The sequence below is a fragment of the Diadema antillarum genome, unplaced genomic scaffold (genome assembly GCF_040938485.1).
Source record: "Diadema antillarum isolate AM-2024a unplaced genomic scaffold, OU_Dant_1.0 scf00000212, whole genome shotgun sequence".
NCBI lineage: Eukaryota > Metazoa > Echinodermata > Echinoidea > Diadematoida > Diadematidae > Diadema > Diadema antillarum.
Genome location: NW_027271101.1, coordinates 1368480 through 1393303, shown reverse-complemented (window position 1 = coordinate 1393303; position 24824 = coordinate 1368480). Strand labels below are relative to the sequence as shown.

The window sequence follows — 24824 nt, the reverse complement described above, 5'->3', positions numbered from 1 at the left end:
TAGAACAGTATACTGCCCTACTTTGGCAAAAGGAAGCAAGTGACAAAAGTGACATTTCTCGTAAAAGAGCAAAATGTGTCTGTCATTTACACTGATGTCAATGGACTATCATGATGTCTTATCTAACATATCTTATGCTATTCAATGAATTTATACGTCTGAACGCTGACTAACGAAACGACGTATAACGAAACGACGTATAGCGAAACAACGGTCAGAGCATCGTTGTGAACTAGAACTCGATAGTGAATCAGCATTCCATCGTGTCCATTGTGCGTCTGAACGTATGGCGACCATAGAACGGTTTAACTGGGCGGGGCTTAGTGGGACCGCGCATGATAGGTGACCCCACAGCTGTCACTCATGACTATAACAGCGTGCGCAGTGGGAAACTGCACATCTATACGACGTTTACCAGAACGGTCAAAATAAGCGTCTGAACGGTGTGTCGGCCATACGATAATTCTTTATACGTCGTTTCGTTATCGAGTTTTGGTATAAAATGGCATGCGTCTGAAAAGGGGGTAAAGAACATTCCAACATATGAATTTCATATCAAGGAGAAGAAACATTCTTGCTCAGCTGCACTGGTTGTGGGAAAACTGGCATTGCTGTTGTGATTAATAGACATATTACTTCAGACATGCATATTGCACTTTTTACTGTATGTTTGATAAAGGGATGGTACAGTATTGGTGGAGATGAGAATTGGGCTTTAACTTTTTGCGAGATACCAAGAACACACGTATGAAATAGTACAGAGCATACCATTTTACGAGGAATTCAAAGTTTATTTGGTGAAAATCGGGTTTGGAATGACTGAGACATCCAATAAAGTAAAACAAAGCGATCGTAATAAAGTGTGGGTCCCACACTTATTAGAATTGCTCTGTTTTGGATATCTCAGCCACTTCAAAACCAATTTTCATCAAATAAACGTTGAATTCCTCATGGAATTACATGCTTTTTCATATTGTATTAGAGGTTTCTCATTATCTCACCAAAAAACGTTAGAAACCTGAAATTAGGTCTCAACCAAAACTATACGATCCCTTTTACAGGTTTCGGGTAAATATCTCATTTGTGGTTTATACCATCATCCTGAAATATTCTTTGGATAGAAATAAACGTTAGTGGCTTTGATAGTGCTGACTCATTGACAAAAACAATTTGCTGTCCATCTTTGGAAGTGCTCTTCTCAGATGAGGGATAAATGTGGTTGGCATGGATACAACCTCCTGCAGAGAGGACTTGGCCAAGCTGGGTCTGGTGTCACGGTGTTCAGAGATCTGTCGTGGTGGTTCAGCTGCATATGCTTTGACAGGATGTAATGTCAGGTCGGTCCCTGTTGTGATGTGACGTGTGTCCCCCATCTGAATACCCATCTTCTTAGCCTAGATAATAGGATCCTCCCTCTGGCCCTTTTTCGCTGATGAGGTCCAGAGCCAATTAAAGGCTGGAGCACTGGAGGACATCCTCCGGTGGAGCCATGCAGGGTTGCCATGACAACACACCAGTTGGTGGTCAAGAGGGCACCGAAACTCATCTGGCATCCGCCCCTCCTCTCTTATACCTCCTGGTAGAAAACATCTTTGTGGGTTCCTTTTTTTTTCTGTAACAAAATTTTGGTGAGCATCATTAGAAGCATCATTATAGACAGATGGTTGACAGTTCTTGATCAAGAGTATAGTTGTTATGATTCATTAAACGTGGTTTACAATTTGAGGTATAGACAGACACATTGGTGAACAAACTGTCAGATATACAAGGTAGATACAAAGGAATATGTGTTCTGACATGCATGCATGCATGACCACATAGATGACTACAAACATAAAAATATATACATTCCATATTCCACCTCCACTGACAGGATATCTGCCAACCCTTTTAAAGGATCTTTCCTTAAAAAAGTAATTTGATACTGTGAATAAAGTTATGAGATTGGAAGAAAGGCTGGTAAATATATATTTCCATGCATTTTAATGCAAACCATTTTATACTAACACAAATTGATCTTATTTCATCAAGTGGTGATTATCGTTTTTATATTTGTGGTGGATACCAAAATATCAGTATCTATTCATGAAAGTGAAATTAACATCAAAACACCTCAAGTATGAATACATTTTTTTGGGGGGGGGGGTGGGGGGGAGGGGGGTGTGACCTCTGAATCCTGTTTCAGGCCTGACATATCATTCTTTTCCTCATAGGTCCTTATTTAAAACACACACACACACAACTATCATTAGTATCAAACAAACAAAACATGGAATCTTTGAAGTAACAGTTGTAACATGCTAATTCTGATGACCCCCATCCACTTCCAGATCAAGGGCTTAAAATGTCACCAAACCAATGACCCAAGCTTTGTATTGCAATGCTCCAAAACAAATTGATCCACTTTTGAGCTTGTACTTGATCTTTCAAGCTGAAGGTGGGGTTAAAATTTATGAAAAATGATTTGTGGTATGTAGAAGGTCAAATTTATTTTATGTGGGTGTTTTATTGGCAAAGAGAGTGAATTGCACTGTTGATTTAGCAGCATGAATGTTGCAGCAGTAAACATGAAATTTGCTTCTCAATATTGTCCCACCCCTAAAAAATTTGAAAACCAGGGCAAACAAAAGCAACAAACAGCAAATACTACAGGCAAAGAAGCATGCATATAGGCAACAAAGCAAGAAAACACATTTTAGTGCCAGCAGCTAAATTCAGGCCTCTTTTGCTTGACTTATTGCAAAAGGTTTCCATGGAAAATGCATCATGAATGAGTGATAAAAGATGAAACTATGTAGGCCTATGTGACATGTGATATAAACAGGTACAGTTTAAGTATCTATACATTGAACAGTCCGGTGTGGTGCTTTTCGTATCTACTGGCAAAAACAAACCGGAGTAACAAGCGCATTCTTTGATCTCTGTTTTTTGGCCTCATCCCTGGCGTTTAATAAAGTTCTTAATAAATTAGTCGACTGAAGCTTTCTGCCATCTGGAGTTGACAGTGACACTTGGCGTCTATTCCCAAGGGCAAGAAGGGCGACCGCCTTTGAAACACTTGCCGCCACCGATGACCAACCCAATTCGGGGACAAAGGTGCTGGTACATGGATTAACATTTTTCTTCAAGGTGGAGATGGCAGAAATCTTTAGTTGGAGCGAGGTCGGTGGGCGGCAGTAGAGATTGGTGGCAAGATGGGAGATGAAGCCTGGGCGTCTGAGTGAGGGTAGATACGGTTTCCATGGTTACAAGCGATGGGGAAACTTCTACTCTTAACATCAGAGATGGCTATAATGGCCAGAGTCTCTTTAACTGCTGACTCTCGCTGCCATTTGATAGTTGGGTTTCCCTCTTTTGTTTGCTTGTTTGCTTATATGTTCATTCTTTTTTATCCCTACCCCCCCCCCCTCGCATCCTGTATTTTGTGATTCAGCTCTCGGTTTCTCCCTTTTCGTTCTCTCGACATCTCGACTTCTTGAGGCACGGATGGATTCGAATCCAGAAATGATCCATCGTAATATGACGACAGTGATCATCATTAGACGGGGTTTCTTCACCTCACCCAAATGGAGGGAACTTCCTGGATATATGAGAAGGCGTGTCTGTGACACCAGTGTTCCCGAGGCAGACAAAACAAGACTAGAAACAGAACAAAACAGAGATCGGAATTATAATGTCTTGTCCCATGACACATCCTTGCTCCATATGTCATATTCAATATGTAGAGCCATACTGTGTTCTAATCCTGCAGCACGTAGAGAGAACTCATATTAAAGGCTGCATTTAACAATGTTTTCAGATTGACAAATTTGTGCTGCACAGTCCTACCTACTACATGAACCTCTGCTATCATGTGTATGATAATATAAAGCTATCTACATATACTGTAAAACGAGGAATGTTCGCGTGCATTTTAATTTTGCGAATTTCGCGAGTGCCAAGATTCGCGAAATTAAAATGCACATGAAATTTCTTGTCTACACTATATGCATTGAACGCCAGTGTCAATTCACGAAAATTTCATGCCACGAAAAAGGCCGTCGGCTCCAATTCGTGAAAATTTTGTGCCGCGAATATATCGTGTTTTACAGTAAGAGTCCCCCCTCAGGAGAAAAAAAAAAGGAGTTTGATTTGAATGCTGAATGCTTCAAAAAAGTGAAAACCAGCAAGTGGCTTTATTTGTCATGTTCACTGTTTCCCACAGATGGTTGTGTTTAACTATTCAATCAACTGTTCAGTAAAAGGTTTTAATAGCATGGTAATATCTATTTGTAGATCTTCTGATAGTGTCAGCACAATTCTTAAAAACTTAATATATCTAGAGTGTTCTTTAGTGTATTTTGACATCATCGTTCAGCGCAATTAGCAAAGTTCAACGCTTTCTGATAGTGGGCTGTCATACGCTGTTGAATATTGTCTTTATATTGTGCTAGAATACCAAATGAAGAGTTTGTTTGCAAAAACCGATAAGTCCATTTTTGAAGATTTTAAAGTGCGGTCTCTGTCATAAAGTAAAAAATAATACCTTTTAAATGATATATTGGTCACTACATATAAAGGTACATTTTTGAAGTTATGGTCAAAAGAAGCTAAAATTTTCTTATTATTCTCTTTATTTTTCTTGACCTTTAATCGCAAATATCTCCATTTGGCAAATATGGACTTATCGGTTTTTGCGAACAAACTCTTCAAATGTAAATGCTCAACTTTTCCACTTTTTTCTTCTCTTCCTTTCTATCTCCCTCTTCATGCTACCCCCCCCCCCCCCATTTCATAACTCATTGTGTGTTGGTTTTTTTTTTTGGGGGGGGGGGGGGAGGGGGGAACTCTCCAAGCTCAAAAAGGTTGTGGCATGGCTTCAGTGAATTTTGAAAACATGTGCAGAAATTTGTCTTTTAGCCCACTTTCCTGGTGTCCCACAGGGCAGTCTGGCAACATTTGTCTGAATGAAACGTGGAGGTCACGCTCATTCAAGGAGTAAAACTTGATCTAATCATCAAGTTTGCATCAGGTCAGGTTCTAGTCTGGGATCCAGACTTCAGTTTTATATTTAAGTCCATATCATTGTTTCTGTTCATAGAGGAAAAGTCTAGCACATCTTGTGGGGACGAGGTTGTACTGTCTGAAGCAGAAGTGGGGGATATCATTATAGGTATAGCATTAAATGTCATAGCTCTTAAAGGGATATTCCACTGGTTGAGGTGAGGATTCAGCTTTTTAATGTTTTGTGAGATATTTGGAAAGCACTCTATGAAATGTTAAAGAGCATACAATTCAATGGGGAATTAAAAGTTTGTGCTAAAAATCAGTTTTGAAACGACTAAGATGTTCAAAAACTAGGTAAAACAAAGAGATCCTAATAAAAGTTGTGGCCTGTCGCATTTTATGAGGATTGCTTTTTTGATATCTCATCCATTTCAAGACCAATTTTCATCAAATGAACTGTGAATTCCTCTAAGAATTACACATTCTTTCATATTTCATAAGAGACTCTTATTATCTTACAAGCACACACAAAATAGTTGGAAACCTGCAGCCCCATCTAAACCAAGACTGTATTATCCCTTTAAGATTAATGTGAGTTGTATTACTGGAGGAGATGAGTTAAAGGATCTGGAAGGAAGGCTAGTCAGCCTCATTTTTGTTGAAGAGGGGAGTGTTGTCATGAACAGCTGTGTGTCACTGTCAGCCAGAGTGGGACATGAATTGAATTTAACATTGAAGGTTGCAAGAAGGTGCGCTCTTTGTATGCTAACATATGGACAGGGCAAAGTAGAACATGTGTATTTCGAGTGTGAAATGCCCTTCAGATGCTGTCTGAAGGCAATAAGTTAGACAAAGTGGTTTGTCACCCCGATTTACATTAGAAATGTCATATCGGGTCAAGACCGGACTGTTTACCACAAACTGAATTAACCTTCACAGGACCGCAACTTTTATTATTCCATTGACATCTTCAAGCGATGGAGCATCCCATTGGTTCTATCAGTGTTAACCACACATGCTGCTTAATCTTTCCAATCTTGGCGGCCATTCTGTTGCCACGGAGGTCTAAATGGCGTGTGAGGAAATGAGTTCTCAAGTTCTTCTCTCTGTTGGTTCAAGACTGCGAGCAGTTGATGAGTGCCCTGGGATCAACTCAAGGGCCAAACGTGATACAAGTCACCTTGGTAACACCCACTTCATTATTTCAGCAATGAAATCCTCACAGAAGGCGCGGTCAGACTGGCAAAAGATCGCGATCTGTAAGATCTTGAAGTTTTGCCAGTGTGACTGCAAACTTCCTGCGAAACTTCTCGATCTGTTCGCGTTCGGCGCCTCTGAAGCGCGAGGCCACTGTCATGACAGATGTGCATTGTTACGTCACTATCACTAGCCATCGGACGGCGCACTCTTGCTTGCGCGCGTACCAATGGCCCAAACTTTGCGATCTTAAACATCTCGATCTTAAACATCTCGATCTTTTGCCAGTCTGACTGCACCTAGATATTTCTTTTCTCTCCCTCACCCCTCCTCCTGGGTCCGTCCTCCCAGCTTATTCCATTCCACCCTTGAGACATACCACCTTGTGGAGGATGTTTTCTGAAATTTGATGATTCGAAAAGTTCCGCATCGCCTCATCATGTGACAGGATTGACAGGATCTGAATGAGAAATGTTAAGTTGATAATGCAGATAATGCTCAAAGTGCTGCTATTTCTTTGGCTGCTGTGTGTGAAGATTTGATAATGACATTGATGATGATGATGATGATGATGATGATGCTGATGATGCTGATGGTATATGATGTAAATGATGAAGTAATGGTGTAGGCAACGATGATTGTGATGATGTAGGTGATGCTGATGTCGTGATGATTATTATTGCAGTGATAATGATGATTATGATGATAGTGATGATGATGATAAAGGTGACGAGGCTACATTTGTAGTTTTGTAGGAGATGACAGTTAATGATGCTTAATGCTGAGTAGGATAAACTTGAAGATGATTTATGGTTGACTTTTTTCTGCTAATGATATTGAAATGATGACTGTAGGTGGTAGTGATGGAAAGGAAATGATATTTTAAATTTCGAATTTAGTTTATTTCCACAAGTTCAGTTAAAAAAAACATACAGATAGACAATCAATCAAATCAAATATATACATATACAGGTAAGTACATAATCATAGTTAAAAAATGTGTGTTGAAGATTGACATAACAATTAAAATAAATGGTGGAGGAAATCAGCAGCAGGCCATAAGATTTACATATCTGTCAGAGACTGACGAGAGATGACATTAGCTCATCTGATTTGCATATCTGTTTCAACTAATATCAGTGAATCATGCAAATGTGTGAAATTATAAGATTTCTTACCTTCAAATTCCATAACTTTCTTTATCTAATGTCAGATTTTGAGGAAATCCTCATCAATCCGTTCACTTGATTTTAGTCTATCATGGAAGTCAGTAAACAGAAAAGGGTGTTGCACTTTATTGCATGGTCATTGTTCTTCTGTGTATAGGGCCCCCTGGCGAAGCTTTGCAAAACCTTACCTGACGTCTAGACGTAAAATCACTCATAGCATGCAGTCCCCAGCCACTGAGTCTTTGTAACGGGACTTTATCAATCACGAAAGGAGAATATAATCTTGATGTAGACATTTATTTAAAGGTTTTGTATCCAAGGCAGCCAAATCCTTCCCTCCCCCCCCCCCCCCCCCCCCCAACCCCTCAAGCCAACCTGTAGGCCTCAGTCCTGTGATGGAAGGCCGTGGCCCCTCGCCGTGAGATGATCGAAGGATGCTCTTTTCGGGGGAATTTTATCTCGGGGGTTGAGCGACGCTTGTGCAAAAAGGCAGCCTGTCAGTATCATTTGAACTTCATCTTCATCATAGCAGGGCAGGACCAAATTTAGTTGGCTTTTATCCTTCGAGAGATGGGTAAGGAGGGTGAGAGAGAGAGAGAGAGATTAAAGGGGGGGGGGGGGGCGGGGGATAATGAAATCAAAACACTCCACTCCTCTTCCGAACAAATAATTGGGGAAGCAAGAGCCTTGTATCCCATAACAAGGGACATGTCATGATTGGTAGGACCACTTGTGGGTGAGGACTACCATGCACGGTTGGTAGATCATAAGAAAGATCCAGTTTTTGCTGATAGACCTTAATGTTGCTGCTGTGTTGTGTTTTCTTCTGTTTTTTAAGTTGTCTGGCGTAGTTCTCACACTCCGATAAAATGGGGACAGAGATGGGTGCCTATGCTGGTCGTGCATGTCACTTCCAAAGTTTTCAACTTTCCCTCATTTCTGTTTTTTCCCCCCAGAGCAAATTCGGTAGGGAGGGTGTACCACGTGAAAGGGGACAAATCAGCCCCTCTTTTGTGGTGTTGGCAAACTGGTGTGAAACTTTGGAGGGGCGAGGGAAATCCAGCACCAATAAATGATTGTGTGCTAAATGATCCTTTTGAGAGAGTGTTTGCTTTACTAATGGAAAGGCTGGGAGGGACATTGCCATTGAATTTCGTTCTCCCTTCTTTTCTTCCTGCCCCCCCCCCTCTTTCTCTCTCTCTCTCTCTCTCTCTATGTTTTGTCTCGTATTCTCTTATACTCTCTTTCTTTTCATTCCATCAAATTGACCTGGAGGATTCCAGTCAGACCAACTTGACATGTGATTGGACAGATATGACTGAAAAGGGGCGGGACTTGGTCCTGTCATCGCTGTAACAATGACATAGCAGCAGAGATGTTTTGTGTTGTTGTTTTTTTTTCAGCCATATAGCTTTTTATACAATTCTTGTGGAAAAATTGTCATGTATGTCTCAGCAAGGAGGTTCTAGAGAATGGAGTCACAACCGTCTTACTTCCTTTACTAGATGTTCGATGCCGCCGCTCAAAAATATTTGAAGCATGTGCCAAACAGGATCTGCAGATAGTAAGACAATTGACTCGTGTCTCATTTCATAATCACCAGCCACTTTCTGAAGAAGATGTGTCTTTGTGATGGTAATTACGTTTCGCTATCCCTTCTTATAAAAGATAGGTGGTACAAACACGAGGATGTGCGAATAGAAATTGTGCAAAAAAATGCTGAAACAGAGATGAAAATTACTCGACTGGGCATACCCGAGCACTAATCTGATATATCTATTTATAAAGAATTATACTTGAAGTTTATTCTATGTAAGTTTTATTTGTCGGAATTAAGTGGAAAAGTGATAAAACCGGCTTTCCAGGATGGTACAGTTTTAAACATTTTCACATGATACAGCTCTGATTTACACTTTTGCACAAATTTCTGCATGGTATTGACTTTTGTTTTACATGCTTGGTCATTAAGTGAAATTTCATTTCAATTAATAAATAAATAAGCAAAATATGGCCAATATTATGTTAACATTCAAAATGAATCTTCAGATTGCTAAGCAAGACGGCGGCTTCGAACATCGATCATCAAAGGCACAAATGCACCTGTGAAATTCTTTTGTACATCAATAGAAATCTGACAACTGTTTGAATAATTACAGCCAGTTGGAACTCCAACTCTTAAACCTCCTTGGTCTCAGTGAAACCTTGTAGTATCCACTCCACTTTTTTTTTCTCCAGTGAGAAAAGACCACTTTATCTAAAAGGTTTTTCTCCCATTAAAACAGACAGTGCTACGCTTTTTATAATTGCAGACTTAACCCATGTGCAGTTGCCTATTTGTGATCTCCAAATGCATTAGTTGAAATAACGGGGCAAAAATTATGATCGTAAATCCTGATAAGGTGTGCTTATTGGCTTTATTGCATGAAAAAAAACAACAACAACATGTGAAAGAGCCCTCTTTTCTCCGGATCATCCTCAAATCAATCAGTTCATCTACACTGGACCAAATATAAAAGAAAGATATTTTTGAAAGGAAAGATCATAGGAATGTGCAATGCAGCATGTTCAAGTACAATGTATTTTAGTGCTAAAGAACAAAAAGAAACCTAAAGTGATTAATTAGTTAAAACGAAAAAGAAATGAGCCGAAACCCCTCTTACACTTTTTCAAGCACTGCTGCACTATGCCACCACAAGGGCGAGCATCTGCACTTGTGCTGTGGGGATTGAATAAACAAAATGCCTTCGGATTTGGTGGATCTTTAGTGTGCCATCTGATGCGGCCCACTTCTTGTGATTGACAGTTGCGGGCCTCCTGTAAACAGGACGGAAATGTGTTTTGGAAGGATTAGCCACATAAAATGTTATCCTTCCGACATTCATCGGTTCCTGTGTCCTCCTTAGTCCGCTCCTGTTGAAAAGCCAAACAAAGAGTCGATCCGTGTCAGCGTCTGTACGGTCATTATCAACAGCCCACTGTTTGCAGTGTAAATAATCGACTTGTGTTGCAAACTGTGTATATGTAGCGGAAAAAAGCAAAAGATACAGAGCATGTGGCAAGACCTTTGAAATGACAGTTAATCCATGTCTTGACATGAAAATCTGCCTCTGACAGCAATTGTACAATGAGTGAGTATCATATTTGGAAGCCCTCCCCACCCACCTTCTTCTCCTTTAAAAGCAGAGTTTAATGTAAACCCTGTCAGGACTACCAAGTCAAAATCCATATAGGCTTAATACATTGGCATCTTACTACTGAGAGCCAAGGAGTTAATCTCTCTCCAGAATACACTGTCAGGCTTAGATATGAAATGAGTGCATAGTGTAATTGCCCTCCGGCATTCTTACATTTACTTTGATTTGTGATGTCGGCTCCAGAGTAATCCAGAGTGCTATAGAGTGTGAAGCGTGGACTGAGGGAGGATTAAACCTAACTTTTCAGCTAACACTGAAGAAGACTCCAAGCCCATCCATCATTGATGGTATTAGACATCGACATGAAAATGTGGCAAAGTTTTCGCCCATAAGAGCCTACTTGTATCAATATATTCAAGACTCTTTGCACAGACCACTCAATGAGTAACAGTTACATGTATAAGCACTGTTGCAGAATTTCATTGATACTTTTATGTGTTATATCTAAATCTTGTGATACTTTTATGTGTTATATCTAAATCTTGTGATACTTTTATGTGTTATATCTAAATCTTGTGATACTTTTATGTGTTATATCTAAATCTTGTGATACTTTTATGTGTTATATCTAAATCTTGTGATACTATTTTTTCCTTTATTTTGAGGATGGATAATCACGGCTGACAAAGACTGTTCAACTCAAGGCAGTGTGCCTATTTTGCCAGTACCGTTCTTACAAAATCCCATACAACCAGTTATTTTTTTACGTGTTTAGACTCTTACCCCTTTCAGGTAATCGTGGATGCGGATAATAGGAGCAATAAGTCGTAAAATTTTGATTACATGAATGGAGAGGAGTAAAAAAGTGCGCATTATTTTGATGCTGCTATTATGCGCATTATTGCAGCATGAGGAGTTGATCGAGAATACATGAACGCGTTTTACGACTTATGCGCACTAACATTCCACAGTTCGGTCAAAGGTCACTCGATTTCCCGCCGCACAACCACTGATTGCTGAGCTTGAGCAAGAGCTGTGCATACACGTGAGTATATTTCACCGGAAACATTACGTCATTATAGAGGCGTGCCCAGTAACCATGACAAATACTCCCGTCTTTCGCACCATTATATGAACGGGCGCTCGTAAAAGTAGTGCGCACTTCATGGGATATATGAACGCGATTTTGATTACTTCATCCGCATTATTTGGATGCGGATAATTGAACCGCGATTACCTGAAAGGGGTATCTGTCAAAGAATATATCTGTATTGTAGCTCCCACACATCTGCAGTACTTGTCCAGCAAAATACTGACATCTGCCCCTCTTTTGTTGTTGTTGATGTTCTAAGTTGTCTTTCATATCTTTTGTCCAATTGAGTGACCTGAATTACCACTTTTATATAGTTACAGCCATTGATAGCATCTGAAATTGCCCCTCTGATGTCACTTAGCTATGAATAGGAAGGACTTTCTTTTCATAAGTTGGTCCGTCCATTGCTTTCAAAGCAAAGTAACTAATATTCTTGACGTCCCCCCCCCCCCCCCCCATTTGCCTAATCTGACTGTGTTGTGTTACTTGAGCTTCCAGCTTCCGTTTTTAAGACCTTTGTCAATAATCTCTGTGATACCCGTGCCATGGGGTTTTGTGGGGGGGGGATCTTTGCTAAAATTTTAGTGGGCTCCTTGAAACACCAAAATGATTTAATTTGTAACAAACATGTTTGATGCCATTCATTTTGTGTTTTGTACATCCAAAGACTAGAGTTGAAGACAGGCTAAAATCAACTTTGAAATGGATTCAACAAAACAACTGTGTTGATAGACAGTTAAACTGTGTGTTGTTTTCCAACAAATTTTCACAATTTTGTTTTGATTTTACTCATCCACGCAGACAAAAAAAATGATGTTGTGTGTAAGCTTATTTGTCAATTGATCAAAGCAATTTTAGCCACAATTCTCAACAAACATGTTTTGACTTGTTATCCACACCAGACTTTTTTTTTTTTTTTTTAAAATCTATGACATTTAACAGGTCAGGGATGATAAAATTTACAGTATTTTCATTTCCTGTCATGGGCTTTTAGGCGAGCATCCCCCCTCTTTTATTTCCTCTTAGAATGGATGACTGCCTTTCTTTTGTTGTTTTTTTTTGTGTAGAATGGTAGAGGCATAGGCCTACCTATTTTCTGTGAAAAAAGACAACATAAAACCTTGTTAGACTTGTCGAGGACATACAGAATGGAAAGGATATTTACGAGGCTCTAAGCCGCTGTTTCATTCATGAGCAGGTCATATGTCCTCTTTCTTTTCTTTTCTTTTCTTTTCTTTTCTTTTCTTTTCTTTCTGCCATTATTTCTTCCGGGGGAAGCTTTAACAGGCAAATTGTGTCTGTGAGGAACCAACCCATGCAACATAATGGGGTCTGTGTGCAAAGTGCATTAAATTTTAATATCCAAATGTAGCAAAGCTTGGCCACATTTTGCCTTTTGTGAGCTTTGTTTATTACATATCTCCTTTCTCTTATTCTTTCTCTCGCTTTTTTTTTTTTCATTCTTCTTTGTGATTCTATCTCTCTAACGCACTTGTTTGTTTCTTTCTTTGTGATTTTTATCTTCCATCCTCGCTTGTTTGTTTCGTTCTTTTGTGTTTTTGCCTGGATCTTTCTCGTTATTTCTCGGCATATCCTTGTCACCAAGCACACAACACCCAGACAGAGTTACAGACCTCATTGTTGACTGAAGTGTTTTGCCTTCATATGTAATGTGTTTGTTTGCGTTCTTTGCTGATAATCAGTCGTGGTGACTGAAATTTATTGTATCTTCCCTCTCTGTCTCGTGTGGTTTTCATTTTTGCGTTTGAATTGAACGACCCCATTTTAGGACAAAATGTCTCATTTTTTTGATTGCTCAAATTTTGCCGAAAATGGAATGGATAGAACAGCGTGGAATGCTCGAATGATATCATATTTTGCCTTTCAAGAAGGATTGTTGTTTTTGTGTGTGCAAGTGTGTGCATGCATATGTGTATGTATGTGTGTGTGTCTGTGTGTGTCTGTGTGTGTCTGCGTGTGTGTGTGTGTGTGTGTGTGTGTGTGTGTGTGTGTGTGTGTGTGTGTAAGAGAGTATGTTGGTATGTGTCAATGTTTCACCTGTATGTTTGCTGGGTAGGGGGGTTGATTTGATTAGCATGCATTTGATGGATTGAGCTTGACACAACCCAGCCGTATGAACTATTCCCCGGCTCCAAGACCAATGATAAAAGGAGGCCATCGCTCCCTGCCGCCACACATTGCCAATTTGAATATGTGCTTCTCCATTTTTCCCCTCACGTATAAAAATTAAATATATTGATACTACTTCCCCTTTCAGCACTACCCGAAAGAGAAAAAAAAGATGGAATCAAGTTTGTCCTCCCTGTTCCTTCTATATTTCATCAGAACAGAATAACCAGTTAATATTTCTCATTTTTTGTTCTGCGTGTCTCACAAGATGCAGTCAAAGCCACAGAATTTTTGTTTTGTTTTTCAGTCTCATCATGCTGTGGACTGAATGTGACTGAGTCTGGTTTCACTTTCAGCAAAACTGTGATATGCTTGAATCATGAACACTGTGGTTCTCAAGATACAATTTCATAACCATCTGAGTACATCAGGTTGTTGCCATATACACAGTCAGTAATCAAATACATTCACAAGCATATTAACAGTTAATACTTCCCCTCTTTTGTTTTGCGTGTCTCGCAAGATGCGGTCAAAGCCACAGAATTCCATTGTTTTTCAGTCACATTATGCTGTGGACTGAATGTGACTGAGTCTGGCTTCACTTTCAGTAAAACTGTAATTTGCTTGAATCATGAACACTGTAGTTCTCAAGATACAATTTCTTAACCATCTAACTACACCAGGTCGTTGCCATATACACAGTCAGTAAGATTTGTAAGATTTGTAAGATTTTATTGACTCTATCGACCCCCTCTCGGGGTATGAGAGTACAAACATATTTACAATGTATGAATACAAAAAACATAAGTGATAATGTACATAACATGTGAAAATAACAGATCATCAAATACATTCACAGGCATAATAAAAATGTGTGATTTTTATCTATAACCCATTGAGGATGGGCTGATTTTGCTACAACACGCATTTCCCATAGACACCGGCCCGAGTATACTCGGGGGACTCGTCTGCAATGGGTTAAAAGTACTTTCATCCATACAACTGTTGATTGGTTTACTTCATCTGTAGCTGACTTGATGGTTTATTCTTTGACATGGGTATGGAGAGCTTCAGATTACTGATATTGCATACTTTTACAGGTGCAAGGTCTCATAAGTCTTGTCTGTACTATCTGCAAGCCGTTTGTACCGTGATTTCAATAACATTTTGAATCATTGGTGGAGAGAGGGTCAGTTAAAGCCATATAGAATGTCTAAAAGATCTTTGGTGGATTGCCCGTTCTTGCCTCTTTTGTCCATTGCAGTTTTTGTTACAATATTGGTGCTGGTTTTTGACAGAACAAGTCCAGATGTTCTAGCAAGAAAGAGTGTAGAACATTCCCACTTTTCCATGCCTTTTTATGACCACTGAACTTCTCTTTTTTTTTTGGGGGGGGGGGAGGGGATGTTTCACTCCCTTTGATACCGCATTCTCTTCCTCACCACCCCTCCCTTGACAAGCAGGTTTCAATCTCTATTGTTTTTTAACACTTGAGTCAAGTGAACTCAATATTGTCCAGCCGGTTGAACTCAATATCCCCCACCATTTTTTTTTTTTTTTTTGGAAAACAGTGGTCGACCAACCGACCCGTCCCTTCCAAAACTTCACATTGATGTTGCTCACCATGTGTATGCTGATAGCTATCTAGAACAGCGGCGATGATCAAAGAGACTTTACTGGGCGTGCTTGTTATTCTAAAGTGGATATACCCCTTTGGCATTTGTGAGACGCCTTTTGTGCTGCCTTATTTTCCGGCACATAATTTTTTTCTCTCTCTCACTCCTCATGGCAGGCATATCTTGCTGGCTAACCTTTTCTCCTTTTTTCCCTTTTTTCTTACAACCATTTTTTTTTAAATGAGTTATATATTTAGCTTCATCCTATTTACTAATCCATCTCTTTGATGATATAGATGCCAGTTAGTCAAGTAAAGATGTATGGGATTATATGCCTTTATCGCACCATCATCATTTCAATATCTTTCCCTCGGGCGTGGGAGCAGAATGCCAAACGCCGAAACTGAGCAATCCTCAAGTTGTTGATGAAGCCACAAACGAGCTGAAATTTGTCACGAGAAAGTGATAGACATGAAGGTTGAGCTTTCAAAAATACCCCGTGCAGTACTACTCGTGTCAACGACAAAGTTACTGAAAATGTGTAATCTAATTTTGCTCCATTGTTGTTTCTTTAAGGGGGTCTATTTGCAGTTTTCAGCAATGCGATCTTAAAACAAAACTCTGTTACAAAGCTATCCTGCAGTGCTGAGGTCCTACTCTGTACAGGCAGTTTTTTTTTTTTTTAACTTCATTCATTCATTGTTTTTGAACGTAATTTAACTCATATTCCTTTTGGCAGCAAGTTGAGCGCAAGTTGCCCTAAAAGCCTCCACCGAGTTGATTCATAGTGAAAACAAACTTTATCATTGACAGTGCCGACTTTTTGTTTGCCGCCCTCTACAGGTGTGCCCCTATCCAACCAGTGGGACCAACAAAGCTACTACTACCCGATCCAGATAGCCCAGTTTGGCCTCACCCACTACTGCAAGAACCTGACGGAGAGCCCGCCCACGATGACGGTGTACAAGGACGCCAGCAGCGGGGACCTCTCGGCCTGGTCCTCGCCGGATCCGCACGGCCAGCTCCGCATCGTCGACGACGAGGAGCAGGGGTCGCTGGTGCTGGAGTTCAAAACGGCGGGTTCGTCCTCTCATAATCTCTCTCTTTCTATCCATCTATCTGACTGCTTTTTCAATGCATACTGAAAAGAGTACATTCAACACTACTGGTCTAGGGTGTACCTATACGGGTACACCAATTTTAATTGATATTTTTTCATCAGATTTGGCACCATACTTAATTCTTTTGTGTGCTGGAAGTGCCGATTGGCGAAGAAAACACCATAGAAATGTTCGCAATGTCCGAAGTCCCTGGCACAGAAAAGGTTAAGTTGACTGTTGAGTACAATCAGACAGATATACAGTATGTCCCCCAAAAAAATTACAATCAGTTTTTTGCATTGATAACACCCAATATGATTAAACCGTCCAAATGCTACCTCAGGATCTTAGAATATAACATCTTAGCTCTATTTTGCAGAAAACCCCGTTCAATTTGGTTAAGTGGTCACAGAGAAATGTGGATTGTTGTAACAGCATGTCATGAGTCTGATTCTTTCAAGTTTAGCACTTGGATGCTCTTGGAACTGCATATTAATGTGTAAACACGATAGACAGAACTTGGAGGGAAGGGATTCTTGACATGCTCTACAAAAATCCTCATTTCTCTTTGACTACTGAAGCAAACTGAATGGGGTTTTTCTGTAAGATGTGGGCAATGAATTACAGTTTCATACCCTGAAAAAAATTTTGTTTGGGTCGATTCACCACTTTTAAAGTTATGGTTGTGGAGGGTACTGTTGTAATTTTTTGGGGGGACATATGGTAATGGGAGAAATTTCATCGAGGTTTCCTTTCAGTTCCATACAACAAGAAATGTCATCAAGATCTGTGTTCAGTAAGAGTCATTTGAGACAGTGATTTTTTTTTTCATAATTTCTGCATGCAGTTTTGACCAGCATTTCTGTTTTGTGAAAACAAGTTCATAACTCAATAAATATCATCTACTTATCAAATTGTAATGAAACATTACTGTCTTTTGTATATGATTATGCTTGATACTTTGAATCAACTTCAGTCACATTCACACAGACAAAATAGCGGGATAATGATCACTATCCAAATACTGAGATTTTTTATGCCTGTTTAGACAAAGAGAAATATCGTGCTAATTGCCAATTATGATTTGTCGGCAAAACTGTGTATGCCTGAAATCTACCGAAATGGTAGCCGTTGTGTTCCGGGCGCTGTTCAGTTGTACTTGTATTAAATGATGGGATAAAAGGTCTCAAAGATTTTTTGCTCCAGTGTTCACACACTGGCTGTCGTGCACATTATCTCACTATTTCTCAAATTATTGCGATAATTCTGAAATGATCACCAAATTTCGTGAGATTTTGATCACAATGCTGATCGCGCTGTGTAGTGGGATTTTAATGTCCACACAGGCAAAACACTCGAGATTTGGATAGCAGTGAATATCTTGCGATTTGTATTCCGCTAATTCGCGTGAGTGTGAATACCACTTTTCACACAGAGTAGCATAAGATGTGAACGACTCTTGAGAATTGTCACTAACTGTCGGCTTCTTCTTTTCATCTCTCCATCCAGGCGAATACAGTTTGTCTTCCATTGCTGCCTGGTCCCGTGTGTTGGATTCCAAATCAGACTTTGTGCTCAGTTTTGACCTAAAACTTCTTGCCAATGCCTCCGTCACGATAGTCGCCGAGCGGGAGGAAGCCGGAAAATTCATCAGCATGCATTACGTCAGCGGGGAGGACGGTTTTCGAGTGGGCGACGGGTTTGTCGTGCATGGACTTGGTCCCGTGGCGCGGTGGCGTACCATCACAAGAAATCTTCAGGTGGATTACCGAAAAACCATGGCTTTTACTTTGGGTATTCACCATAGGAACAAGCCCATCAGGTATTTACTGCAGAGATTGGTGAGAATAGAGCTGCGCGGCCACGGCCGCATCGCAAACATCGTGCTGGCGAGGTCGCGGCACATGCGGCACTTCTTCGATGCGGCCGACTGGTTGGTCAACCACCAGGACGCGAGAGGCGGCTGGTCGATCAAGGTAGAGAGGGTTTTAGATGGAATGACCCTCCCGCCCGAATGGTACTCAGCGATGGCCCAAGGCCAGGCCATGTCAACGCTGGCGCGAGCATTCATCAAGACACGGAGGAAAAAGTACCTTCAAGCAGCCTTACGTGCTACGGGTCCTTTCCAGTATCCCTCATCAGAGGGCGGCATTACCGCCAAGTTTATGGACAAGTTTACGTGGTACGAGGAGTATCCCACATCCCCCAGCTCCTTCGTCCTGAACGGTTTCATCTACAGCCTGATCGGTCTCTACGACCTGCTGACCGTCGCCGAGCGGGACGAGAGTCGCGACGCGCAGAAGCTGTTCGACGAGGGGATGGCATCACTCAAGGCCATGCTGCCCCTGTTCGACGTCGGCTCAGGGACCACGTACGACCTCCGCCACGTGGCGCTGGGGAAAGCCCCCAATCTGGCGCGGTGGGACTACCACGCCACCCACATCAGCCAGCTGCAGCTGCTCGCATCAATAGACTCCTCGCCCATATTCAAGGAGACCGTAGCGCGCTGGATTGGCTACACCAAGGGTAAAAGAGCCAAGCACAACTAGCACAGGGTGTTGCCAGCCGCGTCCACAAAGCTACGCAGATCTGATAGTCGTTATATATCTCCAAATCTTACACCTTGATAACAAGAGCTATGCCTCTCAGAAATTCACAAGGCACCATATCGCCGTTTCTACTGGGAACAAAAAAAAAAGAACATTCTGGAAACTGCCAGATAAAGGTGTAGTTCTCACATGGAGAGTACTCTGGAACAAAATCTGCGTACTGGATATGCAATACTAATACAATTTTATTGATTTCTCTGTGAGAATGAGGTATCTCTAAATTTCAAATTGAGCAGTATTATTTTAGTTTTAGGTAAAACTATATTTTTTGATGCAGAAAGGTCTTTTTGAGCATGCAATTTGTTTTCTTTTTCTTCAATTTTTCAGGTGGTAGTATCTTTAGTTTCTCTCTGGACTAAAAACTGTATACAAAGTACTGTAGTGATGTGCACTGCAGGTGGATAGTCAAATTTTTCTGTTCTATTGTGTATTGTGTTGTTTCTTGAATTTGCTGTATGAAAGTGCCACATTGGACAACAATAGAAGGGTAAAGCATTTGAGACATGGGTCATGGCTGATCTATTCCATAATGCTCCCTGCCATTCATCCCCCCCCCCCAAAAAAAAAAAAAAAAGATGGAGGAAAAATTGATCGGATCTTTTGAGTAGGAGCCCGAAACCATACTCAGTGCCTGGTACATCCAGCCCCTATATCCTCTTTAACCCATTCCCAACTAGATTCTGAAATGCCCTCTGGCCTTGCACAGTATCCCAAGGGGCTCCCGGGAGGCAATGACTTAACAGCACGGCGTGTGATAAAGCGCTGCCATGTCTCTCAGATTCTACAGGGGGCGCCCTAACAAATCTACCACTTCGTTATGTTCTTGACAAGAGGAAGTGAAATCCCCACTGACACATTTGATTTTATTATATTTATTTATTCTTTTTTCATAAATTTCTTTGGAAACCTTATTTTCATGTCTGAATGTTGGCATAAACAAGTACCTTTGTTACCAATCAAAATGGTCAAAATGAACAAAGAGACGGAAGCATATTGTATGTTTCATAACATTTTGTTTGAATATTCTTTGGAATTTTTTTTTTTTAAGAAGAGGCCATTTTTCTGGAATATTGAAATAAAGTGAATTCCTGTGAAATTTAAACATATGAATAATAAAAGCCGACTTATTTGAACTGTTTCCCCAAATTAGTCATATGTGTCTACCTGACATGTGACAGAAATTTCAGCCCGTGAAGCTCATTTAGTTATTTTGAATTCATGTTCTTAATGCATGGGTAAATTCCTATGTTTTTCCTCTTTCAATCTAGAAGCGAACAAATAGTTGCTGTAAAGGGAAACTCACATTCAACAGTGGGTTGTCAATGGCTTTATTCCGATACGCATTTTGTACATCAGTTTTTGCATTCTTGCATCCTCGAATGAAGTTTTAATAAGCCCACTGACACAATAGGACATGATTGAAGAGTAAAAGGAGAAAGGACTAGATAGCAAATAGATTTACACAAAATACCTAAAATTGATTATAGCACAGATGAAACATAGCGATAGTTGGTACTCATCCTCTGAAAGTGATTTTTTTTCCCCTTCTTTTCAGTGTTGTAAATAATTTGGTTTTGTATCTTTACTCTTTTTTTTCCTGTTTTTTTGCCATTTCGTGCAATCTGCCAAAGTGCTCGACACAATGCATGTGTGAGTTACTTCTCACAGTGTAAGAATTGATGTTACCATGACAACCGATACATTGGACTCTTGGGGAGACGAGAGTGGAATATTACAATGTAATATTTTCCGTGTCAACGTGCCATGATGAATTATTCTGAGGATGTACTGAAATGAAAACTTGTTTGCTTTACGCCAGTCCATTGACTTGCGAAGTGATATGGCTGAATTATATTATTTACATTTTTATAGCCCATTCTCATGTGTCTTTGATTTCTCCCATTACCTGAAGAGAAAGAGTTCAAATTGCTTTGTAACATCAGTCTACATGTGACTGTCTAGATGTGTGTACTACTGACATTTACCGCAAGATATTTACCTAAAAATGACCATGAAAAAAAAAATTACTCACAAACTTTGCCAGAAGATTTTGACCCAAGACATTGCGCTGATGAATGCGGTCACCAAGTGTTAGTAAAATCGTCTAACGTGGCAGTTAGCTGATCAGATTCTCAAGAGTCTGGAACACATTTTGTAGAAGAATATTGCAGAATGTATGATGTCCTGTCCAACCGAACAAATTTCTTCAAGTACTCTATTCTTTTACAGTACTGCAACATTTGTATTTTTAATCTGTTTGTTTGAAGGCAATGTGATTTGATGCTGAGGTTTCCTTCTAGATATAAATGTGTATTCAATGGAGTTTTGAATGAGACTAATCATTGTAATTCTGTCTGTCTGTCTGTCTCTCTGTCTCTCTGTCTCTCTGTCTCTCTCTCTCTCTCTCTCTCTCTCTCTCTCTAAAAGAGATACAAAGAGTCCCTTTCCTTTGCAGCCAGTGAGGTCATTAGCATAATGTAACAAGAAAAAAAAAACCAACTAAAAAAGGAAACAAACAAATTCAAGACATATGTGTCTGTTTGTTGTTGTTTTTAGCTAATTTATCACTCTTTACCAAGACGATGCCAAATGTCTTAGTGAAAATAGCAGGCACTTGCCATACATACAAGCCGCTTGTAGGAGGTTACTGTATACACCATATATTTCGTGAGGTTTTTATTTTCGCAAATTTCACAAGTTGGGTGCTATTTGCAAATTTAACAACACAGGAAATTGTTTCCTCGGACCTTGACACGAATGCGACTCACACACATGCATGTCTCCCTTTCTTAGTGTACCCCACAATCATAGATTTAAACCACTCGGAGATATTAACAGGAAGTTCCATTTCTATACGCACTATGTTGTATCCGAAAGCCACTTTTATAATCTTGATGTCCATGCTCAAAAGATAGTACCCCAACTGTTGCTCATCCCCATCCCTAGCCAACAACCCCCACCCCCTTGCTATTCAGGCCGCTACAAACACATCTAGAAAGAAATCATGGGTTTGATACATGTGAATGTGTAGTGGAATGATGTTTATTACACATGTGAGTTATTCATTTGGACACCATCCTGAGTGTAACGCCACGCCATATTTTTCGGTTCCCCTCGAGTGGTTGCTAAGCACAGGTTTGTCTGAACCTGTGGGTTAGGGATTCAAGCCCACCTCAGGCCCCTTTAGGCAGAGAAACAAAAAATGAGACTCCATGTCGTGTTTTGAAATAACAGCAAAGACCATACCTTACAAGCTGGACAGAGAAAGACCACACCATTGGTCGCAATCAGCCACATGCAAAGTAGATGTAGATGAGGCTGTAATGCCTTTATGGCGTGACAAATCTCCAATTCAAATTTGGTGCAAAGCGCGACCTCATTTCCGTCCATGATGTAAATTCAAGAAGAGATTAAGCTCTTTGCATCAAACTATTCACAGTTTTTATGGCATTGATGGCTGTAAAAGGGGAGTAAGTTTTAGTTTTAAGAATATTGCACAAAAAAAAAAGAAAAGGAAAAAATCCAAATATTGTTTAAAAACCAGTGGGACAATGGCTAGACAGTGGTGTCAATACCTCATCTAATTTGTATGTATGGGACTATCACTGTAACAGTTATTGCTGCTTTGCCAAAGTGGGTGAATCTGTAATACTCAAGAACTCTGTTTCTTCCGGTTTGAGCTTGTTCATATCTTTTGTCTTTGTATGACTTTCCTCTTCTTCTTTTTTTTTCTTTCCTTTTATCTTTGATCAATTCAAGTGTGTTGTGAGATTTCCCTGTAAGGTTGCAAAAGGCATGAAATATGTACTCAATGTACAATATTATGAAAAGAAAAACCCAATTGTACAATGACTTGGAGCTGAGCATTTTGTAGTCACCCATGGAGTATGTATTCATTTGTGTTCATGCACAACACATGTTGAATATTGTCAACATGCAGTGTCTCAGATTCTAGAAATTAATCTCTAGTGTATTCTCTCTTTTTGCTTATTCCTACTCTTGGTCCGTGTCGGCTATACAGTGCTGCAGAAACCATGTGATGAGGTCACAATGACGTATAGAAAACTTTGACGAGAAGTCAAAAGTACTATGATGTAGATAATTGTTTTTTTCTTGCTAAATAGTGACAAGCAAGTGAGTATTTCTAACTGAGGAGCCATGGAATACATTAACTTTGAGAGTATCTATTTACATGTTGTGGAAATTCTCAGAAAGATATGATTTCTTTGAAGATGCTTAACAGTTTAAACCAAAGTAGCATCCTTACCATGATTGTCACTTTTATTCAATGGAAGTGAAATTGAAATTGATGAGAAAAAAGAAGATTTCTCTCAAGAATGCATTGACCTATGGTTTATGAAGCTGAAGAGAATAAATTACTCATATGTTTGATTGCCATATTTTTATTTGTTGTACAAGTACAGCAGGAATTCAGAACCTGCTTGTTCCATTCTTTAATTACATTTGGTTCGGAGTGTACATTGTAGGTTCGAGGACCTTTGAAATGTGAAGTGCTTGGTATATATTTATTTACTGGTGCCACGTTTGCCAGGCATTTGGATATATTAAAATGTTATTGCTTATGTTACTGAGTCTGCTTCTAGACAATACAGCAAGATGTCAAATGTTGTTATGTTAAACACTGATGGACCATCCTTTGCAGCAAGTTCAAGGGGAAAGGAAAACCCAGAAATATATGCTTATATCATTGTGCCACTCTTATTTTCGTCATCAATATTGCAACAGGAGACCGTCTGAATGTATTTGCAAGTGATATGCAACATTTTGTGCTATATTTTTTTCTTTTGTAACATGTTTTAATTAACGTAAACTGGATATGGAAGCTGCAGTGATGCAAGTTCTCAAACTGCGAAGGAGCCTTTATCAGGAAACTACATTTGTATACCATGATAAGCTAACAGTAGAGTAGAAACCTCTTCTAAAGAGTTTGGACATAACAGAACCCTATCTCATAAAGGTGATTTTGCAGGTCCTAACTCTTTATATTTCTTTGATTTTGTACACTGATATAGTGAGAATACAATGTAATTGATATGATTTTTAGGTCCTCTCTATAGCAACGTTCCCCAGTAATGGGGCACAGTAACCATGTTATATTAGGGGTCCATCTATGGACCCTTCCTGGATCACAAACTTGTGGCCATCACAGACCTTGTATGAGATAAGGTTTCCAATCTGGTAAAGACAAGAGTTGGACAAACAGACTTTTTGACTTCTGTCCATCTGTTAAGATCACATTTGGATGGCAGTGAGTGATGTAAGGACTCCATGCATCAACAGCAGTTAACATTACTACATCCAAGTGTACCAGTAATAAATGTTTAATATTTTACAACTGCCCACGTGAACGATGATTTTCAGTCGTCATCGGTTGTCAACGACATTTATTATAGAGTACCTCAAGTAATGCAATGTGTAAACATATATTGTGCTCCTACAACTGAATCTATGGAAAGGCATGAATTGCGACCAGTAGCTATCCAAACTTTTGCTCAGGCTTTTCTTATGCACTACGTTTCTTTTCAGTACGTATTCACTGATGAACCCTGTTTTGGGCACAAGCAGGAATTCATTGTATCTCCACTTGTGGTACTATTCATGTTTCCTTCGCTAAATTTTCGACATCGTGTTCACTATGTAGATGTACTCATTTTTTTTTTTTTAACTTTATTTATTTGACTGTGGTATACAGAGGCTGAGATAACTGTGATATTGCAAATGTTATATTTCTTCTGTAAAGGTGAGGCATATTTGTATATTTGGACTCTG

At 39.8% G+C, this 24824-nt stretch overlaps 1 protein-coding gene across 1 annotated transcript in view; it reads left to right on the top strand.

Moving 5' to 3' along the window:
* LOC139724413 (D-glucuronyl C5-epimerase B-like) overlaps positions 1–19320 on the top strand; it is a 91094-nt gene extending 71774 nt beyond the window's left edge. The window contains exons 3-4 of the mRNA XM_071635559.1: positions 16169–16405; positions 17935–19320. Coding sequence (XP_071491660.1) covers positions 16169–16405; positions 17935–18974 — 1277 coding nt within the window. The 3' untranslated portion in view covers positions 18975–19320. The remainder of the gene's footprint in view (positions 1–16168; positions 16406–17934) is intronic.
* Positions 19321–24824: the final 5504 nt, after the last annotated feature.